This window comes from Sebastes fasciatus, chromosome 5, assembly GCF_043250625.1.
Source record: "Sebastes fasciatus isolate fSebFas1 chromosome 5, fSebFas1.pri, whole genome shotgun sequence".
Classification (NCBI taxonomy): domain Eukaryota; kingdom Metazoa; phylum Chordata; class Actinopteri; order Perciformes; family Sebastidae; genus Sebastes; species Sebastes fasciatus.
This window is the reverse complement of record NC_133799.1, coordinates 14,701,215-14,726,588: the sequence shown is the minus strand read 5'-3', so window position 1 is coordinate 14,726,588 and position 25,374 is coordinate 14,701,215. Positions and strand designations below refer to the sequence as shown.

Here is a 25,374-nt window from a genome sequence, read left to right as displayed (position 1 = left end):
CGATGTAAACCCTCCCTGTTCCAGTTAGCAAAACACCGTTAGCCTCCACCGACGTTAACAGATGGGTGAAGTTACATCGGAAACACCTTTTTCCCCATTCAAGTGCCATCATGCAACATTAGGCAAGCCGTCTCCAGGTTTGTGAAGGCTTTCAAGAAATTAATTAATACCTCGTTTCGTTAGGGCATATGAATTTTTCATTACTCACTGAATAATGAATAGTTGTCGGATTAATGTCCAAATGGGCTTGCCACCTATCTCTCATACTATGGGGTTTCCAGTGGGATTTGAATGCATTACAGACAATTAATTTATCTTTTTGAAGAGAGGCATTACGATTGGCTGCTCTGCAACCATTCCATGAATGGTAAATATTGCTGAGCTTTTTGATTTATAATCTCCCGGACTCATTTCTCTCTTAATGTATGCAAAAACAGAAATTAAGCCTAGCGAAATATTTGAGTGAAACATTGATCTGTTAAGTAGAAATATTTGATTTGTGGGTCCAAGTCACATCTTGCTCTCATTTTACATCTATAACAGTAAGTTACGTTGTGATCATGAATATAAAGTTTATTTAAATCAGTGGCTCCCAACTTATTTAGCTTGAAGCCCCCCCCCACTCATATCTAAGAAGAGCTTAACCTCCCCCCCATATTTTCTGAAGTCATCACTCTGAAAAAAAGTTCTCAATAAATTAATAACTTGATTCAGTGTATTAAATGAGTTAGTCTTTTTTTTTTATTAAATCAACTTTCATAATGAATATAACTATATAACTCATTAGTTTCGTCAACTTAAATAAAGTGATGATGTCTTGATGGATTCGTCAAGCGAATGCAGATACATAATATGATATGAGTGGTTAAATAAATGTTATTTATGGTGCTGTTAGCTTGCTGCTAGACCGTCTCATTAATACAGGTGCGTGTTGTCTTTGCATAGAGTTTTTTTTTTTTACCTCAATGAAAATGTTCTTTTTGAAAGGCTTAACGCCAACAAATATGGATTGAAGCAGAATATTTCGTCAGATAAAAAAATAAAATACCTTTTTACTTTTGGACTTTACAACACTCTGGAGTTATTGGAAATGTTTGGATCACAAGAGTCGGAAATAATCCTACGTAGCCACGACTGGAATCTAATTCTAAGAGTATAATAGGCTTACTAATAATATTAGTCTAGCCTAACCTCCATGTTTTATTTTTTCCCTGATAAAAGGTTTTTTTTGGGGGGAGTTTTTCCTTATCTGATGAGAGGGTCGCACTGTAAAGGACAGAAGGTGTCGTATCCTGTACAGATTGTAAAGGCCCTTGAGGCAAATTTGTGATTATGGGCTATACAAATAACAGTGACTTGACTTGACTTAATCTTTATATGTAACTGTGCAGAAATATCGGGTTCAAATAGAATGTGGCCTACTAAGTAGAAAAGAAAATATATCTTTTTCAAATCTAATTTTGACAACCTCAGAGCAGACAAATCGGGGCGCACCCCTTGTGATCTTTGGCGGGACCCCAGGTCGGGAACCACTGATTTAAATGACTGCACAGCATACAATCTAATGCGAGTGTTTTCCCACAGTTCGTATAGTCATCAACGAGTTGGACTACATCAAGACCCGGGAAGATGACGAGACCGCCAACCTCATCTGGAACGACTCGGCCGTGCAGCACGAGAAAATTGCTGAGCTCAGGAATTATCAGGTACGCTGCATGGCTATACCATTTTAAGTCAGCACACCGTGTTCAGGGGCACCGTAGCCTAGAGGTTAGAGAAGAGAGCTGAAGAGTAAGGGTGTCAGATCCAATTGCTGCACTGAACAGGAAAAAAACTTGAATGTTAACCTTTACAGTTTGCTCCAATAAAGCTGCTCCGTGGCCAGCAGCCAAAGACCATGATACTGATCAGCTCCCAGTGGAAGTATGTAACTGTGGAAGTGAAAAGACTCGAGCAGAAGAACATATGTGTTCAACCTACTTTAAAGATAAACCAAATATTAAAAACAAAATAAGCTGCCTCTGATGTGCATATCACCCGTAAGGTGAGGAAGTATTTTCCCTTAAGAGAAAAGGAGAAAGAAAAGCCTGTGAAATGAAACACTGCAGTGCACCAGAAGGGATACAAAGGATGAACATGACAGCTACTGCAACCTCCCGTCCCGTCATAGAGAATTTAATCTTAATGATTTTTCCTATAAAGAAAACAAAATCCCTTCCTTCAAAAACTCCTTTCGTTAGAGTTGGATAAACATGAAACGATTTTCTGCAGATTCTTCAAAGTTATTACAGCACAAAGCATTCCTAGATAGGTTTTTAACTCTCTTGTAGAAAGAACATGCAAGGCCTTCTCCTAGGGATGCAAAACCAAACCGTAGAGAATCGAACTGTTCAATGACGTACAAACTGAACCGTGGGTTTGTTGAACCGTTGCACCACTATTAAATACAGGCCTACTAATTGACTTCTATTTGATGAGGTGCCAGAGACATTGTCAATTTATTCACAAATCACAAATAGATGAGGCAATTATAGATGAGGCAATTATCTGAACATAAACCTACTTGACCATTAAGTAGCCTGCCTTATTTCAAGTATAAAATCAATGTTATGGCTTCATATAATATAGAAATATCATTCAGTACCATCAATCAATCAATCAATCAATCAATCAATCAATCAATCAATCAATCATCAATCTATTTATATATTTTGGAGTTCAAACACATTGGAAATAGTTATGTTTTTCTTCTCCATTAGGTGCAAAACAAACCGAAACCCCAAAACTGCAATACAAACCGAAACTGTTGGCTTGTTGAACTGCTGCAAACACTCGAGCCTTAAAACATTTTGCACTAAAGTTTGAAATCTGAACTCTAACAAAATATTTATTCACACTTATTGTCAAACCAATAACATTTGCTAGCGTATGCAGTTCTGATATAACATACACATTACAGGTGAGGACAACAAGGTCTCATGTATACTGCTACTTCGACAGTGAGCACATGCCTGCAAAGAGGTTCATCAAGAATTAAAGGTCCAGTGTGTAGGATCTGGCGGTATCTAGCGGTGAGGTGAGGAGATTGCAACCAACTGAAGCCTCTCCCGTGTGCCAAGCACGTTGGAGAGCTACGGTGGCCCTCACGAAAACCTGAACGGCCTTATCTAGAGCCATTTGGAGCAGAGCCAGTGCGTAGATTGTGTGTATGTGGGGAGTGAGTGGTGAAGCAAGAGAGAGAGCGGTGGCGACGGGAGCGAGTAACGTTATCGACTCTGGCCCAAACAGGAAAAGTTAAGTGTTTGGTTTGTCCGTTCTGGGCTACTGATGACACATAGCGGTACAACATGGCGGACTCTGTGAAGAGGACCCGCTCCCTATGTAGATATAAACGGCTCATTCTAAGGTAACGAATACACAATGATTCTTATTATCAGGTTTATACACTAAAGAAAACATGCTTATTAATATTATATTCCATTTCTGCTAATAGATCCCCCTAATTATTACACACTGGTCCTTTAAGAAAGTAAATTCTCTTTGTAATCAACACTTGTACATAAAGCTGGGCAGTATATTGATAATATATCAATATTGTGATATGAGACTAGATGTAGTCTTAGATTTTGAATATCATAATATCATTATATGGCATAAGTGTTGTCTTTTCCTGGTTTTAAAGGCTGCATTACAGTAAATTGATGACATTTTCTGAACTTGCCAGACTGTTCTAGCTGCTCTATTATTTGCCTTTATCCAATTAGTCATTATATCCACATTACTGATGATTATTTATCAAAAATCTCATTGTGTAAATCTCTTGTAAAAGCACCAATGGTCAACCCTGCAATATGGATATTGAGGTATTTGGTAAAACATATTGTGATATTTGATTTCCTCCATATCGCCAGGCCCTACTTGTATTTGTGAAAATTTTAAAATGTCTAATTAGTACGGAAACTTATTTAGTTGGCAAGTCATAAAACTGATAATAACTGACCTTGTGAAGTTTCAGTTCAAATGAGAACAATTAAAACAACACAATGTAGAGTTTACTTGCATATGTTACTTCTTCCATTAATAAAAAAGGGTGTTTGCACACCACCCTGCTTTACAATACATTTTTCTACTTGTCTTCAGTAGAAATAAAAGAATAGGTAAAGGAAAATAGAAGGAAAAAAAAGATTAGAGCAGATGTAAAGAGGATGCTATATACAGTAGAGACATTTGGGACAGTTGGAGCTGGGAAAAGAAGATTAGGTTTTAAGTAGTAATAGTAAATGTCAGGATGAAATAAAATAGAATAGAAAGAAATGAAACAAGTGAAGATAGAGGGAAGATGTGTCCATCTGCTTTTCCTCAGACCCTGGGAGGTAAGAGGGAGACAGCAGATAGGAAAGAGTGAGTGGGAGAGGGAACAACAGAGCGTACACAGAGACAGATAAGAAGATTGACAGGTCGACTGACAAGTTGTGAGCAGCAGTTGGTGGGGGGCAGGTTTCACATGTCACTAGTGATGTTGACAAGACGGGCCTGAACAACAAGGGTTGCTCTGAGTTCTGTGTACAAGTCTGAAAGTGATCTTAACTCTGTTTGACCTCCCTGTCCTGCTGACTGAACTTGCTGCTCCCCCCTCAGCTCCGAGCGTTAGCCATCCATCTTCCCGAGTGCTTATTTGATTAGACTGGGCACTAATGATCGATTAAATCACAGGCTAGAAAGAGTATGGCTTGTTAGGACAGGGGCAGCAAGAGTTCAGCTAAGTAGATTGAATATTACAAATACTGTAACAGCTTAACGTGTAGCAATGTGGCTAATGTTTTCACATAGAACGGGTGATTTGCTGTCAATTGTTTTCGCTTGTGTCTCTCGCGCCGCTGTGGCGTTTCATGAGATAATTTCTCAGCAGAAAAGTAGAAGTCCCTCAACAATTGGTTTTGATTTCCCCTCACAAGCCACGTCGTCTCGCGGCATTGGCATAATTGTGCAATCTCTTCCGAATCCCTAATTACGTCTGTCTCGTTTGGATAATAATCACGGGATCCTTTTACACTCTGCGTTCTTGTTTTTTTCCCCCCTCTGCTTTCTCTCTTTCCCTCTTTTAATTCTTTCCTTTTTTCCGTTTAGTGATGTACTGTGAGAGTTTGCTGTCAAGTTTCAGTTCATACGAGCCTAATTAACGCCCCTGTTCAGGCTCATTTGGTCAAAGAATACAGAAAACCCAGAGTTTTTCCTACCCCCCCCACCCCCCCCAACCACCACCCCCCTTTCGGCACATTCAAAGCAATTCATTCAACTGTCACTGCAGGAGCTTGCGATGCAGAACCAATTACCTCGGCCCCTCGGAGTTGAGATTGATCTTTTTTTTTTTCCTCGCCTCTTCCCTCCCCAACCTTTAAAGTATAAAAAAAACACGGTAAACTAAATAAGGGTTGAGAAAGGTCTCAGCGTCACCTTTTTGTTTTGAGTCCGTAATTGGGCATAAATGTCAGAACATTGTAAGCTCACTTCAGGTTGCTGCCTTTAATGTGCTCATTTTTACGGAGGGGTGGGGGTGGAATTGAGTGGCGTAATGGCCCTAACAACATTATTATGTCTGCCTGTCCCTCTGCAGAGAATTAACCATTTCCCTGGCATGGGCGAAATCTGCCGGAAAGACTGCCTCGCAAGAAACATGTCCAAGTAAGTTTTCAAATGAGAGTGCTTTGGTTCAGTTGTAAATGTGCAAAAAACAAAAACATTTCGAAGGTCAGTGTTTAGCCAGCTGGCGCTCTTAAGAAGTCACAACTGGGTACTTGTAGCACTACACAATTACAAGCTGAATAAGTAGAAGACACTGCTGTAAAGCACAAAATTCATCTTTTAAAAAGTACAAATAGGGCTGCCAATCGATTAAAATATTTAATCGTGATTAATCGCAAATTAAAAGCACATTTTTTATCTGTTCAAAATGTACCTTAAAGGGAGATTTATCAAGTATTTAATACTCTTATCAACATGGGAGTGGGCAAATATGCTTGCTTTATGCAAATTATGTATAAATGTATTATTGGAACTCAATTAACACAAAACAATGACAAATATTGTCCAGAAACCCTCACAGGTACTCAAATAATAACATGGCAAACTCAAGCCCAACAGGCAACAACAGCTGTCAGTGTGTCAGTGTGCTGACTTGACTATGACTTGCTCCAAACTGCCTGTGATTATCATAAAGTGGGCATGTCTGTAAAGGGGAGACTCATGGGTATCTATAGAACCCATTTTCATTCACATATCTTGAGGTCAGAGGTCAAGGGACCACTTGGAAAATGGCCATGCCAGTTTTTCCTTGCCAAAATTTTGTGTAACTTTGGAGCGTTATTTAACCTCCTTTGCGTCAAGCCAGTATGACATGGTTAGTACCAATGGATTCCTTAGGTTTTCGAGTTTCTTCACTCCAACTTTAAAACTGAGCCCGCTACAACCTCCGAAAGATCGATTACATCAATGCGTTAAAGAAATTAGTGGCGTTAAAACAAGTTTGCGTTAACGCGTTATTAATGCATTTACTTTGATAGCCCTAGTACAAATAAAAAATGTTGCTTTACTACCACACACCTCCTTTTTCAATGTTTCTCCAGAATGATCAAGTGCCAGCCTCAAGAGTACAGCTTCATACCCAAAACCTGGATCTTCCCCGCCGAGTACACTCAGTTCCAGAACTACGTCAAGGAGCTACGCAGGAAACGCAAGCAGAAGACCTTTATCGTCAAACCCGCCAACGGAGCCATGGGTCACGGGTAGGTCAGAGGCTAACCAGTGCCCCAGAGCAATCTGACATACCGGCTATAAGACTGACAGAGCGAGACAGAGAGAGACTGAAGCAGAGTATAGAAAGTAAGCAAGACAGTGAGTGAGTGAGTGAGTGGAGGAGGAAATTAGCACTAGAGCAAATAGAGGACGAGCACAACAAAACAAGGCAATAAGAGGTTTGTGACCCTGACATGGGTGTCTATGGAAAAAGCATTATGGCTGCGACCAGATTGAGTATTTGAGCTGAGAGGGTGTGGTGAATCTCATTGTTGGCCTCATTGTCCTCGATGGTCACACTCTCCATAAATCAGAGGTTATCGCTGCCAGTGGAGGGCACACACACACACACACACACACACACACGCGCACACACACACACACACACACACACACACACACACACACACACACACACACGCACGCACGCACACACACACACACACACACACACACACTTGGCAGTTACTGTAGTTCCTCCCCTGAAGGTCTCTGCATGTGATTATTGGATTCCTTTATGAGGCACCATCAGCGGAGACCAGTCAGACTAGAAAATGGACCAAGATGGCTGCTGCAGGGGGACTCTGTCTCACAATAGCATCTCTTTATCAAAAGATGAGCAGGCCATGGTACCTGAATGCATATTTCATACTTGCAGTCCCAAGGGCCGAGAGCCTATCTCAGGTTGTGATGTCACATTTCTATGGTGTGTTTTCACCATCCTGACAGTCGAAATCGTGAAGTATTTAGAGAATCAGTAAAGAGGCAGGGTGACATGGCTTTTTACTCAAAGTAAAGTAGGAGTGCCAAAACTTTTTCCCTTGGAGGGCCAAAACTGGAAGTAAACACCTATTGTATTGTATTGTTAAGACACAGAATAGTACAAGGATCCCAAGTTCCCCTAATTGAATATTCTTTTAGCTTTTACATAGTTAAAGTGGCAGTAGGCAGTGTATTGTTGGCATCATTGGGCAAAAATTCCATAATAACCTTTCAGTATTTTGTAATTCAAGTGTTCTGACAGAAAACTAGACTTCTGCACCTCCTCATGGTTCTGTTTTCACCGCTAAACCGTACACTACAAGATGATTCTGAAAACATTTGAGACGAGAAATAGGCATTAACGTAACATAATATCGATTCATATTTGATCAGCGCTGCCTAGTTTGACCGTTTGGTCGGAGTTCGCGAGCGATTGACAGCCGGCTCTCATAGACGGCAGACCTCAGATAAGCTCTTACTGCTTGTTTTCCTTCGGTCTGTGAAATCTTGCAGATGCCGTTAGGCGCATCGGAGGTCACAGAGGCACATGATTTTTTTCAGCTTACCTGTTTCATGTACTACTGTCACGATATAGCGTCCGTTTCATAAAAATAACTTTTTATAAAATCATATTTGCTCCAATCTTACCTACTTCGGCTTTAACCCCATAAAACCCACCTGCTGAATACAATTGGACTAAAGTGCCAAGACCCAATTTATGCATTTCCAAAACTGTTTAGGGACTCCAGGATGCAGAAATATTCAAATACACAATTTTTAGAATAGTTGGAAATAAAACACACATTTATACTGCATTCAAATAACTGCATGTTTTCGCCCAAAACTGCATGTGATTATCATAAAGTGGGCATGTCTGTAAAGGGGAGACTCGTGGGTACCCATAGAACCCATTTTCATTCACATATCTTTAGGTCAGAGGTCAAGGATCTCCCTTGAAAATGGCCATGCCAGTTTTTTCTTTGCCAAATGTTAGCCTAAATTTGAAAAAATCCTTCGTCACAAGCTGACGTGACTTGGTTACCAATGGATTCCCTAGGTTTTCTAGTTCCATATGATACCAGTACTGTCGCTCTTACTTTAAAACCGAGCCTGCTACAGCTTTCGAAAGATAGTAAAGTCGGTCGGGATTGCCGGCGATCCTGAGGCCTTTTAAATTTAAAAGAAATTAGCTAACATCTGGCGGGCCAAATCGAGCCTGATGGCGGGCCCCACATTGGGCAACCCTGCTCTAAGAGGTCAAAATCCATCAAATGTAAAATTCCAGCAATCAACACACCTTTGGTGAAGCGTCTGTCCCCCTATTGTGTGTAAATAGGGTTGGACAAAACATTACAAAGCAAAGTTTACCAAAGCGTTAAATTGACTGCCCTCTGACACACAGTGTCAACAAAACAGAACATTATAAGCCTGGGTCAACGTTTTAAAGCTCCTTTGCTTCGAGAAGAGCCAGTTGAACTGGTTTGGTCATCCAGCACGAAATACTTGCTGGCTTTTGGAGCAGTTCCAGGTACCTCTGACCGGTAGGAGATCTGTTAATGAACATTAGGGAGCTCCCTGGAGTAAGGGAACTCAGTCTTTTGCCACCACAAAACATTGACCAGGATAAGGCCCTGATCACACACATCATGTTTTCCACTCTGCCTTTTTGTTGCTCGATCAGACAGTGTTTTTTTGCAGTTTGCTAAGGTTTTTTTTTAATTGTTGCAACCACTGAATGAGTACTAATGTAACCTTAACACAAACCATATACCTAATAGTTAATAGTACAGTTAGTACCCGAAATCTAAAGTACCGCACTACTTTGCCACCTGCTGTTTTCTGTTCAGATAATGGTAACTACGGTTGGTAAAGTCATATAGCTCCGGATATCCAGCAGGAAGTCACTCAGTCAATGAGAAAAAAACGCTAATTACGTGGGGTGCCTTTCCGCCACGAGCTCAATTGTTTTCAACTTAGGCTGTAAAAAGCAGCACGCAAACACACTCATTGAAAACAATTACAAAAAGCCGTCCCAAGCTGCTAAAACACACTGTCTAATCACGGCCTAAGTGACTCAAAGAAAATGGATGGATGCAACAGAAGTGGTCAAAAACACGAGTATCCTACATGGTTCCCATGTGTCCTTGAAATCCTTGAAAGTTTGTGAATTTGAGGAAAAAATCAAGACACTGAAAATAGACAAATAGATATGGGTCAAGCACTTGAATTGATATATTTTATACAAGAGTAGAATAGAAATCTGTCGCTCAACTTACACAATATATTGTTTTGCTGTGCTGTGTTAGAGAAGGCAAGAGACTATAACACAGCACAGATGAGAAGTGCTCAAACATTCAAGCCTCTCTCTCTTTTAATTGTTGTCTGTGAGCTCATACAGCCTGCTAGATCTCACAATGAAAATTCTCAGTGTTGTAACAGGAATTAACCTTGATCCGTGTCTCAAACTACGCTGTTTTGGGTCATTGAATTTGATTGAATTGGGCCTGGAAAGTCCTTGAATTTGATGTTTGAGAAGGTGTGGGAAACCTGATCCTCAATCGTCTCTAAAATAAACCCAGTAACCGATTCTAATGTTCTATGTATGAGCCATAACCAACTCATTTTAACACTCAAAACAGAATTCTACTGAGCTATGATTTGACCTGTGTGGAGGGCAAGCCTGCATGGACCAAAATAAAGTGGAAGTGCCAAGTTTCAAGTTCAAAGTTTGAAGTGTGGTTAGTTTTACAAATAATTCTGTTTCATAAAAATAAAATAAAATAATGCTTTGCACATTGCTCTCTTGAGCCCTTCAGAATATGTTGAAACTGGTCAGATTGTGAAACATTTATTAAGTATTGGTTTTGACTTGTGATCCCTGAAGTGCATGTGTGAAGAAATACTTTAGAGTGCATTCATCACTGGCACCAATAGGTGGGGATATTGAAGTACAAATAGCTCAGTGTGCCTCACCTCTCCCTCTAATTCTCTTTGAATTTGTCCTTTCTGGTATAATGTGAGCATTACTTATAACTCCATGCTAAGCCCTTATTTATTAAAGAATAAAAGGCAGCAAAGGCTGAATTATAGCAATACATTAGGAATATGAAAGATGATGAGTTTAGCTCGACCACTCAACGGCGGGCGGCTCACAAGATTAGATTTTTCTCTATTTTTTTTTGCACAGTGTGACGCGGCAGGAAATTAAGTTATATCTACCCCACTGTAATTTATTTTTCCGTCGGCCAACTAAATGAAGTTATTGTTTGTGTCTGAAGCGCAGCTTGTTATAAGGGAAACAAAATAAAAGCGCGTGCGGGGCTTAAAAAGGCGAGATCCCCCTCCGGTGCCAAATTAAATAGGCAGGGGAGAGTGGGCCGTGATTATCTGACACCCCAGCTCATCAATCATGTCGTCTTCTCCTCAGCTACTCCTCCTTGACTAACCAACACCGTTAACCCTGTCCTCATCATTCAACTCGCTGTCTGCGTGTTAGGAGGGCCCTTCACATCGTCGGCCAACCTAACATCAACATGTCTCTGTTTTTTTCTGTTGAAGCACTGTGATAAGCAGGCCAACGAACTGCTTGTCTATAAGACGGCAGTATTTTAGTTGGCAGGGTTAAGTGGTGATGAGACAACATTACACTAAGGCAGATCTACAAGCTGGGAAACCTCTGAAGGGATGACTGCTGAACTAACACCATAACCAGGAAGCCAATACCTGATCCCTGTCTAGATTCACACTTAAAAGCTCATCAACAATGCTCCAGTCCTTCATTAGAGTCAAAGGGTAACTTCGGTATTTTTCAACCTTATTTTCCCATGTTTTTGTGTCCAAGTGACTTATCTGGACAACAATTTCTGAAATTGGTCCAAAATTGAGGGTTAACGTTGTAACCAGCAGCCGCGATACGAGTTGCGAGGGCAAGTGATCAGCGTCAATCTAATGTTTCATTAACTAAAAGTGCTTGTTTTTGCCACCGACAGGCTCAGATTGTAATTATAAGTGTCTGGCAACATTATGGAAAGAGAAATAAAAGTTTTTTTGGCTGGACAGCAGAGAGCCGGCCCTACAAACGCGAAGGTCTGTCACTTAGTGATGACGTTACATGATTGGTTGGCCGAGTGTTGGAGTTTCCTCATGCTTCAAAATGAAAAGGCAGGAACAGTCCTTTATGCAAATGAGCCCATCCAGCACGACGCGTCTGGCTCACGAAACTTGGACCAAGCTATGAAGCTAGGGGATCTAGTTCTAAAATGAAGCGAGATTCAGCAGTTACATAGCCTGTTTCTTGCTTAAAATGTTAGCAGAAGTAGATTTTGGTGGAATGTTTAGACGGAATTACAGAAAGTTTACGAGCAGGCCGCCATTTCGTTTCCTGTTTGAAACGGCAAACAGAAAACCAGGGACCAGTCAGGTGCATTCCACGATCGGGTACGTCACCGCTTGAACGGCCAGTTGAGTGGAGTACCGCATCCCCTAGTGTCCTCGCCAGACCTGGTGGACATGTACCGCTGGATTTAACATTATAGACATTGACACTGACTTTTTGTAGAACACTTTAACCACAGATTCACAGACTGACCATACAAGGTCCAGCCATGTACTCGGTTTTGACTGAATCTTGTTACTTACATTTCACTGGATCCGTTCCGTTTGTTATTTTGTCCAAGTCCCGCTCAAAGAGAACTCTCGTTGTGAAATCTGAATATCCGTATACTCTGGCTCATCCACATTGTGGAAATCATTTAAACATTCAGCCATGACATTGAAAATCTTTTAAATAACACTAAACTACGCTTTCTGTACTTCAACACAACAAACTCTGCCCGGCTGGCACTCGAGTTTCCACCATGGATGTATTCCACTATTCCACCGTTGTCTTCTGGCAACACGTCACCTCGCCAGATTTCAAAACGAGACATCAAACGAGATTCTTTCCATAATGTCAGACACTTATAATAACAATCCGAGCCTGTCTTGGCAGAAACAAGCACTTTTAGTGGACGTTAATGCCGGTGCCAGCTTGCCCCAATTGTATTGCAGCCCATGAGCAGCTGCGGTCTACAGCGCTCTCCCTCAATACTGGACCAATTCCAGAAATTGTTGTCACTATTAGTCAGTTAGACACAAAAACATAGGAAAATAAGGTCCAGGTTGAAAAATACAGAAGTTACCCTTTAACCAAGCAGGTGAATTTTTTGGTTAAATTACAACAACACAGACTGCACTGTTCCCACCATACTGAATGTTCTGGCCATGATTACAGTGCAGAACAATGTTTGCCCTCCGATGGCTCGGTGCCACAATATCTTAATACCTCAAACTGTACTTTTTGAACAATCAAGTCTTTACATCTTGGCCAAATATTGTGTTTGTGTGCCTGCTTGCATGTGTATAATGGTGCCGCCCAGGCCGTGCATGCAACCAATTTAGGCCAAGTCTGCCTTAACTATGAGTGATGGTGGTATAGGTCAGTGGCGATGCTTGTACATAGTGGGAGATTGTTTAGAAACGACCCCTCACCCTCCCTGCACACACCCACACACATACACACTTTAACATTCACAAAGTTTTGAAAAAATCGCCCCTCACCCTCCCGTGCACAGCCACATGGATGCACACAAACTAACACAACTCATTCTTGAGTCCGGCTAGCAATGGCCTGCTTACTATAAGGCCTGAGTGCCAGTGACATGAGACCAAAGCAAATGAATTAAGAGTGGAGTTTGAAACGGAGCGCAATGTCGGCTCCTATTAACCTGCACACAGCTAAAAGAACAGCATTTGATGCCATTCAGACAGAGTTGGCTTCAGAAAATCACAATGTTCTCCAGATGCTCGCAGTAGTATTTCTCAGACAAACCAGCATTTGTGTCGTACCTGTCTGTTTTTTGTACATTTTATTTACTCAACTGTTTTATTTAGATGGGCCAGGTAACGGACGGAGTAACAAAAAGTTTTGGAACGTTCAATGCCCCTCAGAGCCAAACAGCTTGTCCTGCTCAAACTAAACCTGAGGCATGCTGCGCACACTCATTCACATGTTTCCAGTGAAGGTTGTGCAGCAGCGAAAGGTCATATCGTGAATACTATCAGGGCACAATGGCTCTGACCCTCTCACTCCTGAGGGCTTAATGTCTTCAATGGAAGAGTCATTGCATGCACAGTAAGGACATACCTTCTCCTTCTGATTGCATCTATTGCTCATTATACTTATAGGGATGGGAAGATTGAAAGTATCATCGTTATAGGCAGACCCCAGTAATATGTCCCCAACATCCTCCGATAAATTGAAATGAAATATAGTGTTAAAACCCATAAAACCTGTATACTGTTTGGCTCAATTTTTTTGCTTCAACACGTCTATGAGACAGTGCCAATGTCATCAGTCATGTTCATGGTCTCTGCTATGCTGCCATCTATCATTTTTTTAATTATCTTTTTTGTCTTTACTGTGCCATATTTTATTATGCTGCTGACGACACCCCAATTTCCCCCCCTAGGATTAATAAAGTCTCTGTCTATCCAGGATCTCGCTTATCCGTAACTGTGAGAAGCTGCCAGCGCAGGAGCACTTTATCGTTCAGGAGTACCTGGACAAGCCCTTCCTGATGGAGGGCTACAAGTTTGACCTGCGCATCTACATCCTCGTCACGTCCTGCGACCCGCTACGCATTTTCCTCTACAACGACGGCCTGGTTCGCATGGGCACGGAGAAGTACCACGCACCCAGCGAGGCCAACCTGGTGAGTCACAGACAATAATGGGATTTTTCAAAGTTGCATATAGATGCACACATGGTCATAGACACATACCTTGTAACTAATAACAAGACATGAATCTTTATCTGTGTACCATCTGTGCACAAGGCACAAGTTTGACGAGTTGTAGACATACACACAACTATTCATGGATTTATATTAGAAGGAACATACAGTAGCATAGTGTGTGGCCAGTCGGTAGGGGTGGGAATCACCAGAGGCCCCACTATAAAATATTATCACGATACCTAAGTCACAATATGATGAGTATTGCGATAAGATATATTGTGATTTATTACCTTTTTTTCAACTGCAAATTATGCAGTTTGTCAACATCTGTTTTATCTAATAAGTAGGGCTGTCAAAGTCAACGCCATAATAACGCGTTAATGCAAATTTGTTTTAACGCCACTAATTTCTTTAACGCATTAATGCAACTTGCGGTTTTTAGGCTATAGCGGGCTCAGTTTTAAAGCTAGTGAAGATACTGGCATTATATGAAACCAGAAAACTTAAACCATCCATTGGTACCGCCCAGTCATACTAGCTTGTTGGGAAGGAGGCTAAATAATGCTCCAAACCTACGTAAAATTTTGGTGAGGAAAAACTGGCATGGCCATTTTCAAAGGGGTCCCTTGACCTCTGATCTCAAGATATGTGAATGAAAATTGGTTCTCTGGGTACCCACGAGTCTTCTCTTTACAGACATGCCCACTTTATGATAATCACATGCAGTTCGGGGCAAGTCAATGTTTTGTGTTGTTATTGATTTCCATTAATAAATATATACATACATTTGCATAAAGCAAGCATATTTGCCGACTCCCATGTTGATAAGAGTATTAAATACTTGACAGATCTCCCTTTAAGATTTTGAACTAAATAATAATAATAACTAAATAAAAAATGTGCGATTAATTTGGGACTAATCGCAATTAAATATTTTAATTGATTGACAGCCCTACTAATAAGATACAGTTTTCACTTTGTTCATCTCAGAGTTTTCATTCACTTATCTTGAGGTCAGAGGCCATGCCAGTTTTTCCTCACTGAAATTTAGCTTTTATTTTGGAGCATTATTTAGCATTCTTTCCGACAGGCTAACATGACAAGGTTGGTACCAATGGATTCCTTGGGTTATCTAGTTTCATATGGTAACAGTATGGCCACTGGTGGGCTGTCGGATTGTTAAGAAGTTAATAGTTTATATAATAAAAGATTGATACTTGACGTCAATGTATCGATACAATATTGCCACGCAAAATATTGCGATACTATGATGTATTGATTTCCCCCTCCCCACCCCTACCAATAGAGCGAATCAGAATTGCACTACAGACAGATAGTAGAAGTAGATTCACAGAAGTAGATATTTGCCATGCACTCCCATGAACCGGAGCCATGGGCTCGTGCAACTCAACATAATCAAATTAGACACACAAACACACAGGAGGACAGAGGTTAGGAAGCACAGCGTAATCTCTGTATGATCACAAAAACGTGCTTGTACTCATATACACAATCAACAGTACCCAAATGCAGACAACTATAAGATGCTCTCACACACGCACACACACAGAAAATGGGCAGCCATACTGTATGCGCACAGCTGAGCGTAAATGTCCACATGCCAGATGTCTCCTGTAATATCAAGCCGCTCATATTTGCCTTGAGGTTCTGCACCTGCTGAAGCACAGGCTGTTGCTGATGACGGGATGTCCACACACACACACACACACACCCAGCTTCCTATCAAGCGTGATGGTTATCTACAATATGAACACACGCTCGCATAGACACGCTGGACCCCTCCTGTGACACAAATGTGTATTGTCTTACTCAGCCTGTGACACATGATGGAGTGAGTCGTGCCATGGAGATGGATGTTCAATCCCACAGAGAGTGGCTCGCAGACAGCCATCATGGGCTGGAGTGGCCTCCGGTCACAGCGTTATTACCTCGTAGGCTAAAGACAAGGATGTATTGTCTTCAACTGTGAGGGATAGTGTTTAAAGAGAGGAATACTACAACAATGACCAGTTACAATCAACCATGCTCTGTTGGAACCATGGGGCACTGTGGCTCCTCTCATCACTGAGTGAGCTTTGGTGATCTACGATCTATGGCTTGTTCTGCTGTTGCACTCATTATCTGTCGATCCCATAAGAACCATCTTTAGATCGGAGCGGTGTTAATTCCCATACAGCACAGCGAGCTGTTCTTTACTTTTCTTACTGCACCATTTCTTACCATCTTTAGTTGTAGCCAAGGGACACGTTTGTAATGTTTTTACTTTTTCCTTTATTCATGTCTACCCGTATTACTTAGGAGAAAATGTTTTACATTACAACGTGTGTATGTGCACCGTGGGGATAAAAGCACAAACACCCTTGAGGATGTTGTTTGCTGTGATGATTATCATCACTGACAAAGGTATAATTACTCTAAAGAGCACTGCCACAGGTACCACGGATATTTAAATACAATACACAGTTCATACTCCATGTATTAAAATAACATTTCGTTGTATCTACTATTGCACTTGCTTCAGTGGAGGTTATTTGTGGCCATTAGTATTAGATTGTGGTTGTACTGGACAACTATCAGCTATGAATACATCTAAATGGGAGCGGGAAGCGCGGAGAGAAAGAGCTTCATTTCTTCATCAGCTCAGCAAATAAAGGAATTCAGTGGAAAGAAGAAGAGAATGTTTTTTTATGCAACAAACAAAACATTCAATCTGATGCAAATATGATCTGCTGTTGCTATTATACTGTATATGCAACTCTGAATGTTGTCGGAGCTTATAAGAGGACTTGTTTTACAAGTACCCCGCAGACCTGTGACTCAGCAATCTAACACATCTGGTCAAATAGTACAAATGCTGTATTTTTCAATTTAAAGAAAAAGGACTAAGCTTGTTTTGTTTTATCATTTAGATGAGTGGTCTCAAGCTTTTTCCTTAAAGGACTTCCTTTCTATCATGACTAGGTGTCATCTTTTATGGATATTTCATATTCTATTCAATGCATAACAATAACAGGACAACTGATGAACTGTAAAATTAACCCAAATAGTGAACGCAGTAACTGCAGGATGTTTGTGTAAAACAAGTGATTTGGATGATTTTTGAGGAGATTATTTTATTTCCTGTGAATATTGCATCAGAGATAAGTTTCCTGTTATTTTTAGGAACCTTTAATACAATTCTCTGTGTTTTTTTAGTTTTTTTTAACTTTAAACAATCATACATACTTAATAGGCTTCTTTTTTGACAAACTCAGTGTTTTCTTCTCCCTGATGCTTGGTCATTGTTCTATTACCTCTTTGGTTGTTTTAATGGTCCTAATGGAGGAAAAGGCTGTTTAGCAGAGAGGGAAGGCTCTGTGAATATAACTTGTGTTCAGGTCTTCACCCTGCGGTTATCCTGTTTATATCTTAAATAATAATCCATACTTTAAAAATGACAATTTCATTTAGTTTTCTTCACAGAAATGATTGAAATACTGAGATAAAGGCCAAATGCATATTTAAAAAAAAGTTGTCTTACACCCCTTAAAATCAAGAAGGCCTCGCAAACCCCCGTGAAGCTTTGGCGACTGACCCCCAGGCTGGGAGCCAGTGATTTAGATGATGGTAGTAATGTGCAAGTGTCAGTATATTCAGCCTCTAAATTGAGCCTATTTCTCTCAGATCCTTGTCCCTATGTACGAGCAAACAGGTGAAGTTGTTGCACTGTAGTATAGACTGCGTGAAACTCCATCAGGTGGAGGTTGGGGTCGATGGATGGGACACAAAACACTGTTTTTTCACCCAGGAGACTGAGTTTTGCATCCTGTGTAGTTGTCTTTGTGTTCACAAGCATTAAGTTTGACTTTTGAAACAGTTAATTTAAGCCAAAACACAATTTTCCCTAAACTTAAGTGTTTTTGTTGCCTAAACCTAAAGAAATAGTTGTGTTGCCTAAACCTAAAGAAGCCTTTTTGTTTGTGTTCAAAACATAACGACTCATTAAGTTTTGAAACGTGTTAGAACCTGTTGCTTTTGTAGTAATGTAGTAGGTGTAGTAGGCGCCTAATAACCGACATGTATGGTGCTTATAGCGCCTATTTAATGGCTTGATATCAGTCAAATCGGGTAGGTGTGAACATGCACATGTTGATGTCTAATGCATAAAGGCCCTCCTAACTCCCCTTTTGTCCCCACAGAGCCAGCTCTACATGCATCTGACCAACTACTCAGTCAACAAACACAATGAGAACTTTGAGCGGGACGAGACGGTGGACAAAGGCAGCAAGAGGTCCATCAGCTGGTTCACCGAGTTCCTCCGCACCAACGACTACGACGTGGCCAAGTTCTGGGGAGACGTCTCTGTACGTGGGTAGTCCACCCAAACAGACACAAACACAGACGCACCGTTACACGCAGACATATCGTGGCGGATGTGTACTACTTCCACGCACGCAAGGATGTGCAGTATGAAAACAAAACACGCCACAAATTCAAACAACACACGCATGCATCCGTGAGTGTAATCTGTGAGCGTTTATACACATGCTTTTGCTGCTAACCAACGCACGTTGCACAAAGATCACAGGCCGACCAGCAAAAGGTTTGATATGATTTGTTATGACAGTAATACAGTGAGCTTCCGAGCTTTGTTTAACTCCAGGAAGAGCTCAGTGAAAACATCATTCCAGGACGGTGAGCTCTCCCTATCTGGCACGGCTCTCAGCTCATCCAAACACCTTTACCTCGTTCATTTTCTTTCATCCAAGTCTTTTTGGATGATTATTTTATTTGCTGTTCCTGATTCGTTCCCTTTTTTTTTTTTTTTAATACTTATCCCATCATGTGCCCCTTTGTCTTTCTGTCACTTCTCTTTTACCCATTTCTTTTCTATCCATTTCTTTAGCCCTGGTTCTGTTTTATAGAATCATACGAGTGCCATAAATAAGAATAAATCTGTAAAAGAATACTATAAAAAAAATGTGGAAATAAAAGGAGAAAATAAAATATAAAGCAATAATTATAAGCACTTTCATTTATTTGTTAATTTATTTCTGAAAATATTTATATATGTTTAAAAATATATATTTATTTATTTATTGCATATAATTTTTTTTTTTAATTATTTAAAAAAAAAATTAAAATAGAGTATATGTTTGCATGAATTGACTACTCAGTCTGGGCAGGAAGAACCGCCAAAAGCTGATTGACAGCTTGGCCCTTCAAGGAATAGCAAAAGCAATAGGGAAAAAAATAAGGAAAAATATAGAGATAAAAATAAATAAATGACATTATATAAAAATGAATGCATTTTAAAAATATACAGAAAAAAGTGTTTTTTATTTGTACAAAATAAAATGAATAAATATATACATAAATAAAACAACAAATAAATGTGAAAATAAATGAATATGCTTATAATTATCTTTATATTCTGTTATTTGTCTTAATATTTCCACATGCATTTATTTCTTTTATTTATTCCTCTTTATATTTCCACATTTATTTTCTTATACTTTTACAGATGTATTCCTTTTTGTTTGTTCTTTTTCATTTTCATTTTCATTGTATTTTCTATTTCATTGTTTTTGACCTTGACTTTTTGTCCCTCTGTCCATATTCATTTGGGTTGTATAGTCCCTCAGTGATTGTTCTGTGTTTCACTGTCTGTTCTCATGCAACAAGTGTTCAACCTCAAAATCAATTCCCATTGGTTATTATACTCTCCTCAAGGCAATCTTTTATTTCTTCTTTCCATCAGCTCTCACTTGTCTTTATGTTCATGTTGGACAAAGTGGCTTTTGAGACTGTTGTTGGTGTTGTGGCCAGCGGTTCACCTTGTACATTAAGTTCTTGTTTAGTTAAAGTTTTTTTTTCTTTATTCTCCTCTCATTTTGTAAAAGGCGTTAAAGTTCTTTTTTCCACATTTCTTTCTCACTTAAGTTTCTTTTTCTCACATCTCTCTTGTCTCTCAGTGACACATCAGAGTGTCACCCTCTGACTCAGCCGGACCGTCCTCCTCTTCTCTTGCTCTCTCACCATTTTTGTCTCCGCTCTTTCCTCAGAAGTTGCACCACTTTGGTGTTAGTGCTGTCCGCTCGCACTCACACACTGTGTTTTGTTACAACTCTGTATTTATGCTCTCCGCTCGCTCTCCTCGCTCTTTCTCTTTTCATCTCTCCTCTTACATTTTGTTCCTGTACAGACCGAGCGGGCTGCCCTGACTCTTCCCGCCAACGGTCACGGTCAGAGAGTCAGAGAGTTTGTTTTCCAAAAGATTGTCTGTGGGGGTTAAGAATATCTTGTATGTTGTTTTTTTTTCTCTTCCATATCTCACTGACATCGCTTTCATATTGAGGTATTATTGATGTGCTGTATGGGGCAGAGTGTCCAAGGTTTGACCAGCAAAGACACAGCTTTTTTATGTGGGTGTAATTTTGAGAGCAGTGTCTGACTACAAATGGGCTGGTTATAGAGGCATTGGCTAGATCACCGTACAGCTCTTGTGCACCCAGCAGTCAGACTGGACTGAGAAAACTACAGGCCAGCAGCCCTGCGTGGGGTTCGACTGGTGAGGGGAGGCGTAGTGCAGATGGTGTGTGTGTGTCAGAGTGAGCATGTAGTCAGTACAATCCACTCTAATGGCATCATTAGAGTGACATTAATGCTCCCTCTCTGATCCGTTAGGTTTATTGATTTTTTTGGTGGACATTCAGACACAATAACGGTGACACTTTTTTTATGCCGCTTGGAAAGATATAACTTGTGATAATCTTTGTCCTACAGTAGAAATAACCATTTGAAATGCAGAGTTTTAGTTGAGTTCTTGTGCATAAATGTACATCTCACTAGTGAATGACAAGAACATTTGCTTAATGCCTTTCAACAGTTTGTTTTTATCAGTTTAGGTTGACGCACTTTTATTCGTAGTAAAAATACATAATTTTACTTGAGGACAAACTTTTCTTAATCCTGCCAATAGTTTAAAGGAGATAAATGCAAGATTGGGAGCATTTCTATTGCCTCCACACTAGGGGTGTAAGAAAATATCGAGACACTTGAGTATCGCAATATTATAGGTTGCCATACTGTATCGATTCTCCAAAACACTATTGATTTTTAATTGACCTCATCTGACGGCCCGCCATCGGCCCCCCTGTTCGATCTTTCGGAGATTGTAGAGGGCTTAGTTTGTCATACTAGCTTATCAGGAGGAAGGCTAAATGACGCTCCAAAGTTGCGCTAACTTTTGTCGTGGATATACTGGCATGGTCAAATTCAAAGGGGTCCATTGACCTCTAAATGTGCTATTATAAAAATAGTGTATTTCTGGTGTGTTCTTTATACTGTGACAGTTTTCCTAAAATTTGATTTTTAAAAATTGCAATATATATCGCCTGGTCGCCTTACAGTATCGCAATATATTGAATCGTTACCCCTTTATCATGATACTTATCGTATCACCACATTCTTGCCAATACACAGCCCTACTCTTGCACGTCTCTTAACATGGCGACAGCTGAGCCGGTGACTCGCAGCTAACGGTGCTAACAGTAAAAACAAAAGCAACACTGCTGACAGAGTTAACAGAGATAACCTGGGGGGGGGAATCGGAGGGTGGGTGCTACGCTTCTGCAACGTTATCAGCTGTAACCACTGTATGAGAGCAGTGCAGAGCAGCGGCCGTTAGCTAGCCAGTGGGGCACGCTCACTTGCACAAACATGCACTAAAAAGGCACGCACGACCGGCTCGGCTATCTCAACAAATCGCTGAGAAGCTCTGATTACAACACACACAGAAGGAGAGTGACTTCATTCCCTGCCCAGGTAGACATTACTCCTCTATATCTTTACATAGCAAATAGTTGTTTGCTGCTATATTAATGCTCTGAATATCGTTTAGAGCACCTTTAAATATCAGACATCCTTCTGTCTCTATACTATACTAAGACAGAAAGAGAAGTGACGCTTTTAAAACAGAGATGAGATAAATGCATTATACATGCACACATAAAATAGCTAAAATAATAAACAAATGTATGCAGGTAAAAAAATTAAATAAAAACGATAACATGATTCAAATAGGCTTATAAAACCATTTCAGCCCAAAGCTAACAAAACACAGGCACACATGCAAAGTGCTAGGCAGTGGCCAGTGCTGGGGGCTCAGGATAAGGAGGGAGGTGATGGGGGTAGGGACAAAGACACACACAGACCAGCCAGTACTGGGGACTCCGGGCATAAACGACAGTATTGGAAGCAGGTGTTTGTGCTGGGCAGCCCGTGGGTCAGACGGGTGGATGGACGGACAGATGGATGGAGGTGTGTGAGCGACAGACAGATAGAAAAGGGAGGGGGTTACTGCCTTATCAGGCCGGGGCCAGACCACCATACCCCTCTCCTGCACCCAGCAGTCAGACTGGACTGGGCAAAATGCAGGCCAGCAGCACTGCGTGGGGCTTGACTGGTGAGGGGAGGCTTTGTGCAGAGTGTGTGTGTGTTTACCCCAGCTGCACAGCGGGAGTGAGCAGGCAGGTAGCAGCCAGCAAACATACGTGCAAACACACACATGAAAACAGGTTGGGAGCCACTAGCCATAAGATGGACCACCACCAGCATCGCTGAAAGTCTGCGTGTGTGAGTGAAATTCAAAAGGTTCTGTGCCAGTAACACTTTCTGTTTTTAAACTGACAGAGTATCTTGAGACGCAGGAGAATTGGATGTAGTCTTGCTGTTTAGTCCTACATCTAAAAGGTTCAAGCATTTCTCTGCAGTCGCAACCTGCAATTAAAGCCGGACTCCTAATTGCACCATTTCCACTTTAAAAATACCTTTAATCAGCTGCTATAAAAAAAATTGCAGCCTATGGATTTTTAGGATGAATTCAACTGACAAAGAAAAGTAAGATTTGTGCGCTCGTTGTCAGCTCAGCTTGATGTTTCTCTGTCTCTTTGTGTTTGTGTCCTGACAGGAGCTGGTGGTGAAGACCATAATAGTGTCTGAGCCCCACGTGCTGCACGCCTATCGCATGTGTCGCCCCGGCCAGCCACCAGGGAGCGACAGCGTCTGCTTTGAGGTCCTGGGCTTTGACATCATCTTGGACCGCAAACTCAAACCATGGCTACTGGAGGTACAACTTTGTGTGTGTATATGTGTGTGTGTGTGTGTGTGTGTGTGTGTGTGTGTGTGGCGTGTGTGGCATGTGTGAAACGGCTTGAGTGTGTTTCTCATTTTCTCCTAGTAATTTCTACTCGCTGCTGGCGGCATTTTCAATGACATTTTTTTGCAAAAAAGAAATAAGTGTATTTACTACATTTAAAGGGACATTATCATTAACTATTTTTTTTATTTGTAATTAATTATTTATGAATTAATTTTATATTAATTTTATTTCTGATTTATATTTTTGTGTAGTATATTATGTCAATCTTACTAACGTTTTTGAACTTTAAAAAAATTGTGCAGTAGGAGATTTACTTCTGAGATTTATGACATTTTCTTTGAGGGTGTGTATGTGTGTGTTTGTCAGTCAGAAAGAGGGAAGCAGGGCTGCAGTCTGTGCAGTCTCACCTGTCTGTGCCGCTACTAAAGTGACAGCGCCTCCTAAACCGAAGTAATGTGGCATCAGCAGGAGAGAGGGAGACGTTGCCCCGCACTGACAGAAAGCATAAACACACACTGATTTTGCTTACACACTCGCGTCCCTGGTGCACACACAAACACAAACACACACAAACACCCACACGGTCTCAAGTATGTATTTATGCGCCTCCGAACACAAGCAGAAGACACGTTCCCGTGTAAAATGAAAGGACCGTACACAACCACAAACATGCACACACAATTACATGGATGTGTGCATACACACAGACACACACCCACGCATACAAATAGAAATGCATGCATATGCAGCTGCATATAAGACAAGACAAAGAGCCCTTTTTTCTCACACAAAGGCACACACACGCAGAGTGGGAAAATATAGGTCAGGACGGCAGGTTGACTAGCAAGACACCCGCCCCTCATTCTCTCAGCGTCAGTCTCTCAAGTGTCAGTCATTCAGGAGACGGATTCGAGTTCAGAGTCCACTCCAGGATTTCTGTTTCGCCGTTCTGATGTCAGCCAGTCAGTTAAAGCGTGACCTAAATCCTTTAACCCAAAGTGGCTGCGCGCCTTTTTCCCCCCTCTTTCCCCACAAATTGACTCAAGGATGGGAAATGCCTGTGGGATAATTGTTTGTTTTTTCCCCATCATGACAACCCAAAATAAATCCCAAAGCCTCTGATTTTAGAGAAAAAGTGGCACTTGATAGTTTGCTGGTGTTTTCAGAAGAGTCGTCGTGGAATTAGGGTGTTATAATTACCTGACTCTTTTTTTATGTGGTTGTGTGGATATGACAAAAAGGATGTACAAGAGAGAGCAAGAGTGTGATGTTCCTTTTGACTGCTGGTGCACTGTGACAGTATGTGTGCATTGTGTGTGTGTGTGTGTGAGACATGGCAAACAGCCGTGAATGCAGTTGTTCCACTCCAGCAGTAATGATCCCCCCTGTGCTACTAGCAGCTCTCTATAACTCTCATCAATTAACATCCCACGCACACACACACACATGCACAAACACATCCCTGGGTCTCTTTCACGCAACATTTACAGCAACAATCATTTATTTCCAAAATTCAACTGATTAGTCAGGGGATACTTGCAAGCACAGAGACCCCTTCTCACATCCTCACTGCGTACGCTGTCAAGCCTGAAAATAACTTTATTACCGCTTTTTAGCCCGCCGACGTTCATTCATATTCTGCGGGGACGCCACAGTCTGGCCCATAGGCTGGTTGCCACAAACGCTACCCTATGGCAAGCCCTCAGGTCTAAATTAAATTTTCCAGCAGATCTCTTTTTCAGCATTTTTGTCTTAAATTAAATGTATTTCACTGCATTTCACCATTTTTTATTTTTTTGTATTTCTGTCACCCCCCTCGAGTCCCAAAACACTAAAAATTGTGTCAGGAATTGAAACACAATCTAGGCCTCACAGGTTTGT

At 40.9% G+C, this 25,374-nt stretch overlaps 1 protein-coding gene across 5 annotated transcripts in view; it reads left to right on the top strand.

Moving 5' to 3' along the window:
- ttll7 (tubulin tyrosine ligase-like family, member 7) overlaps positions 1–25,374 on the top strand; it is a 100,742-nt gene that overhangs the window by 12,870 nt on the left and 62,498 nt on the right. For all 5 annotated transcript variants that reach the window (XM_074635160.1, XM_074635157.1, XM_074635158.1 and 2 more), the window contains exons 4-9: positions 1,585–1,706; positions 5,615–5,682; positions 6,624–6,782; positions 14,090–14,306; positions 18,530–18,694; positions 23,302–23,460. In XM_074635160.1, the coding sequence (XP_074491261.1) occupies positions 1,585–1,706; positions 5,615–5,682; positions 6,624–6,782; positions 14,090–14,306; positions 18,530–18,694; positions 23,302–23,460 (890 nt within the window). The remainder of the gene's footprint in view (positions 1–1,584; positions 1,707–5,614; positions 5,683–6,623; positions 6,783–14,089; positions 14,307–18,529; positions 18,695–23,301; positions 23,461–25,374) is intronic.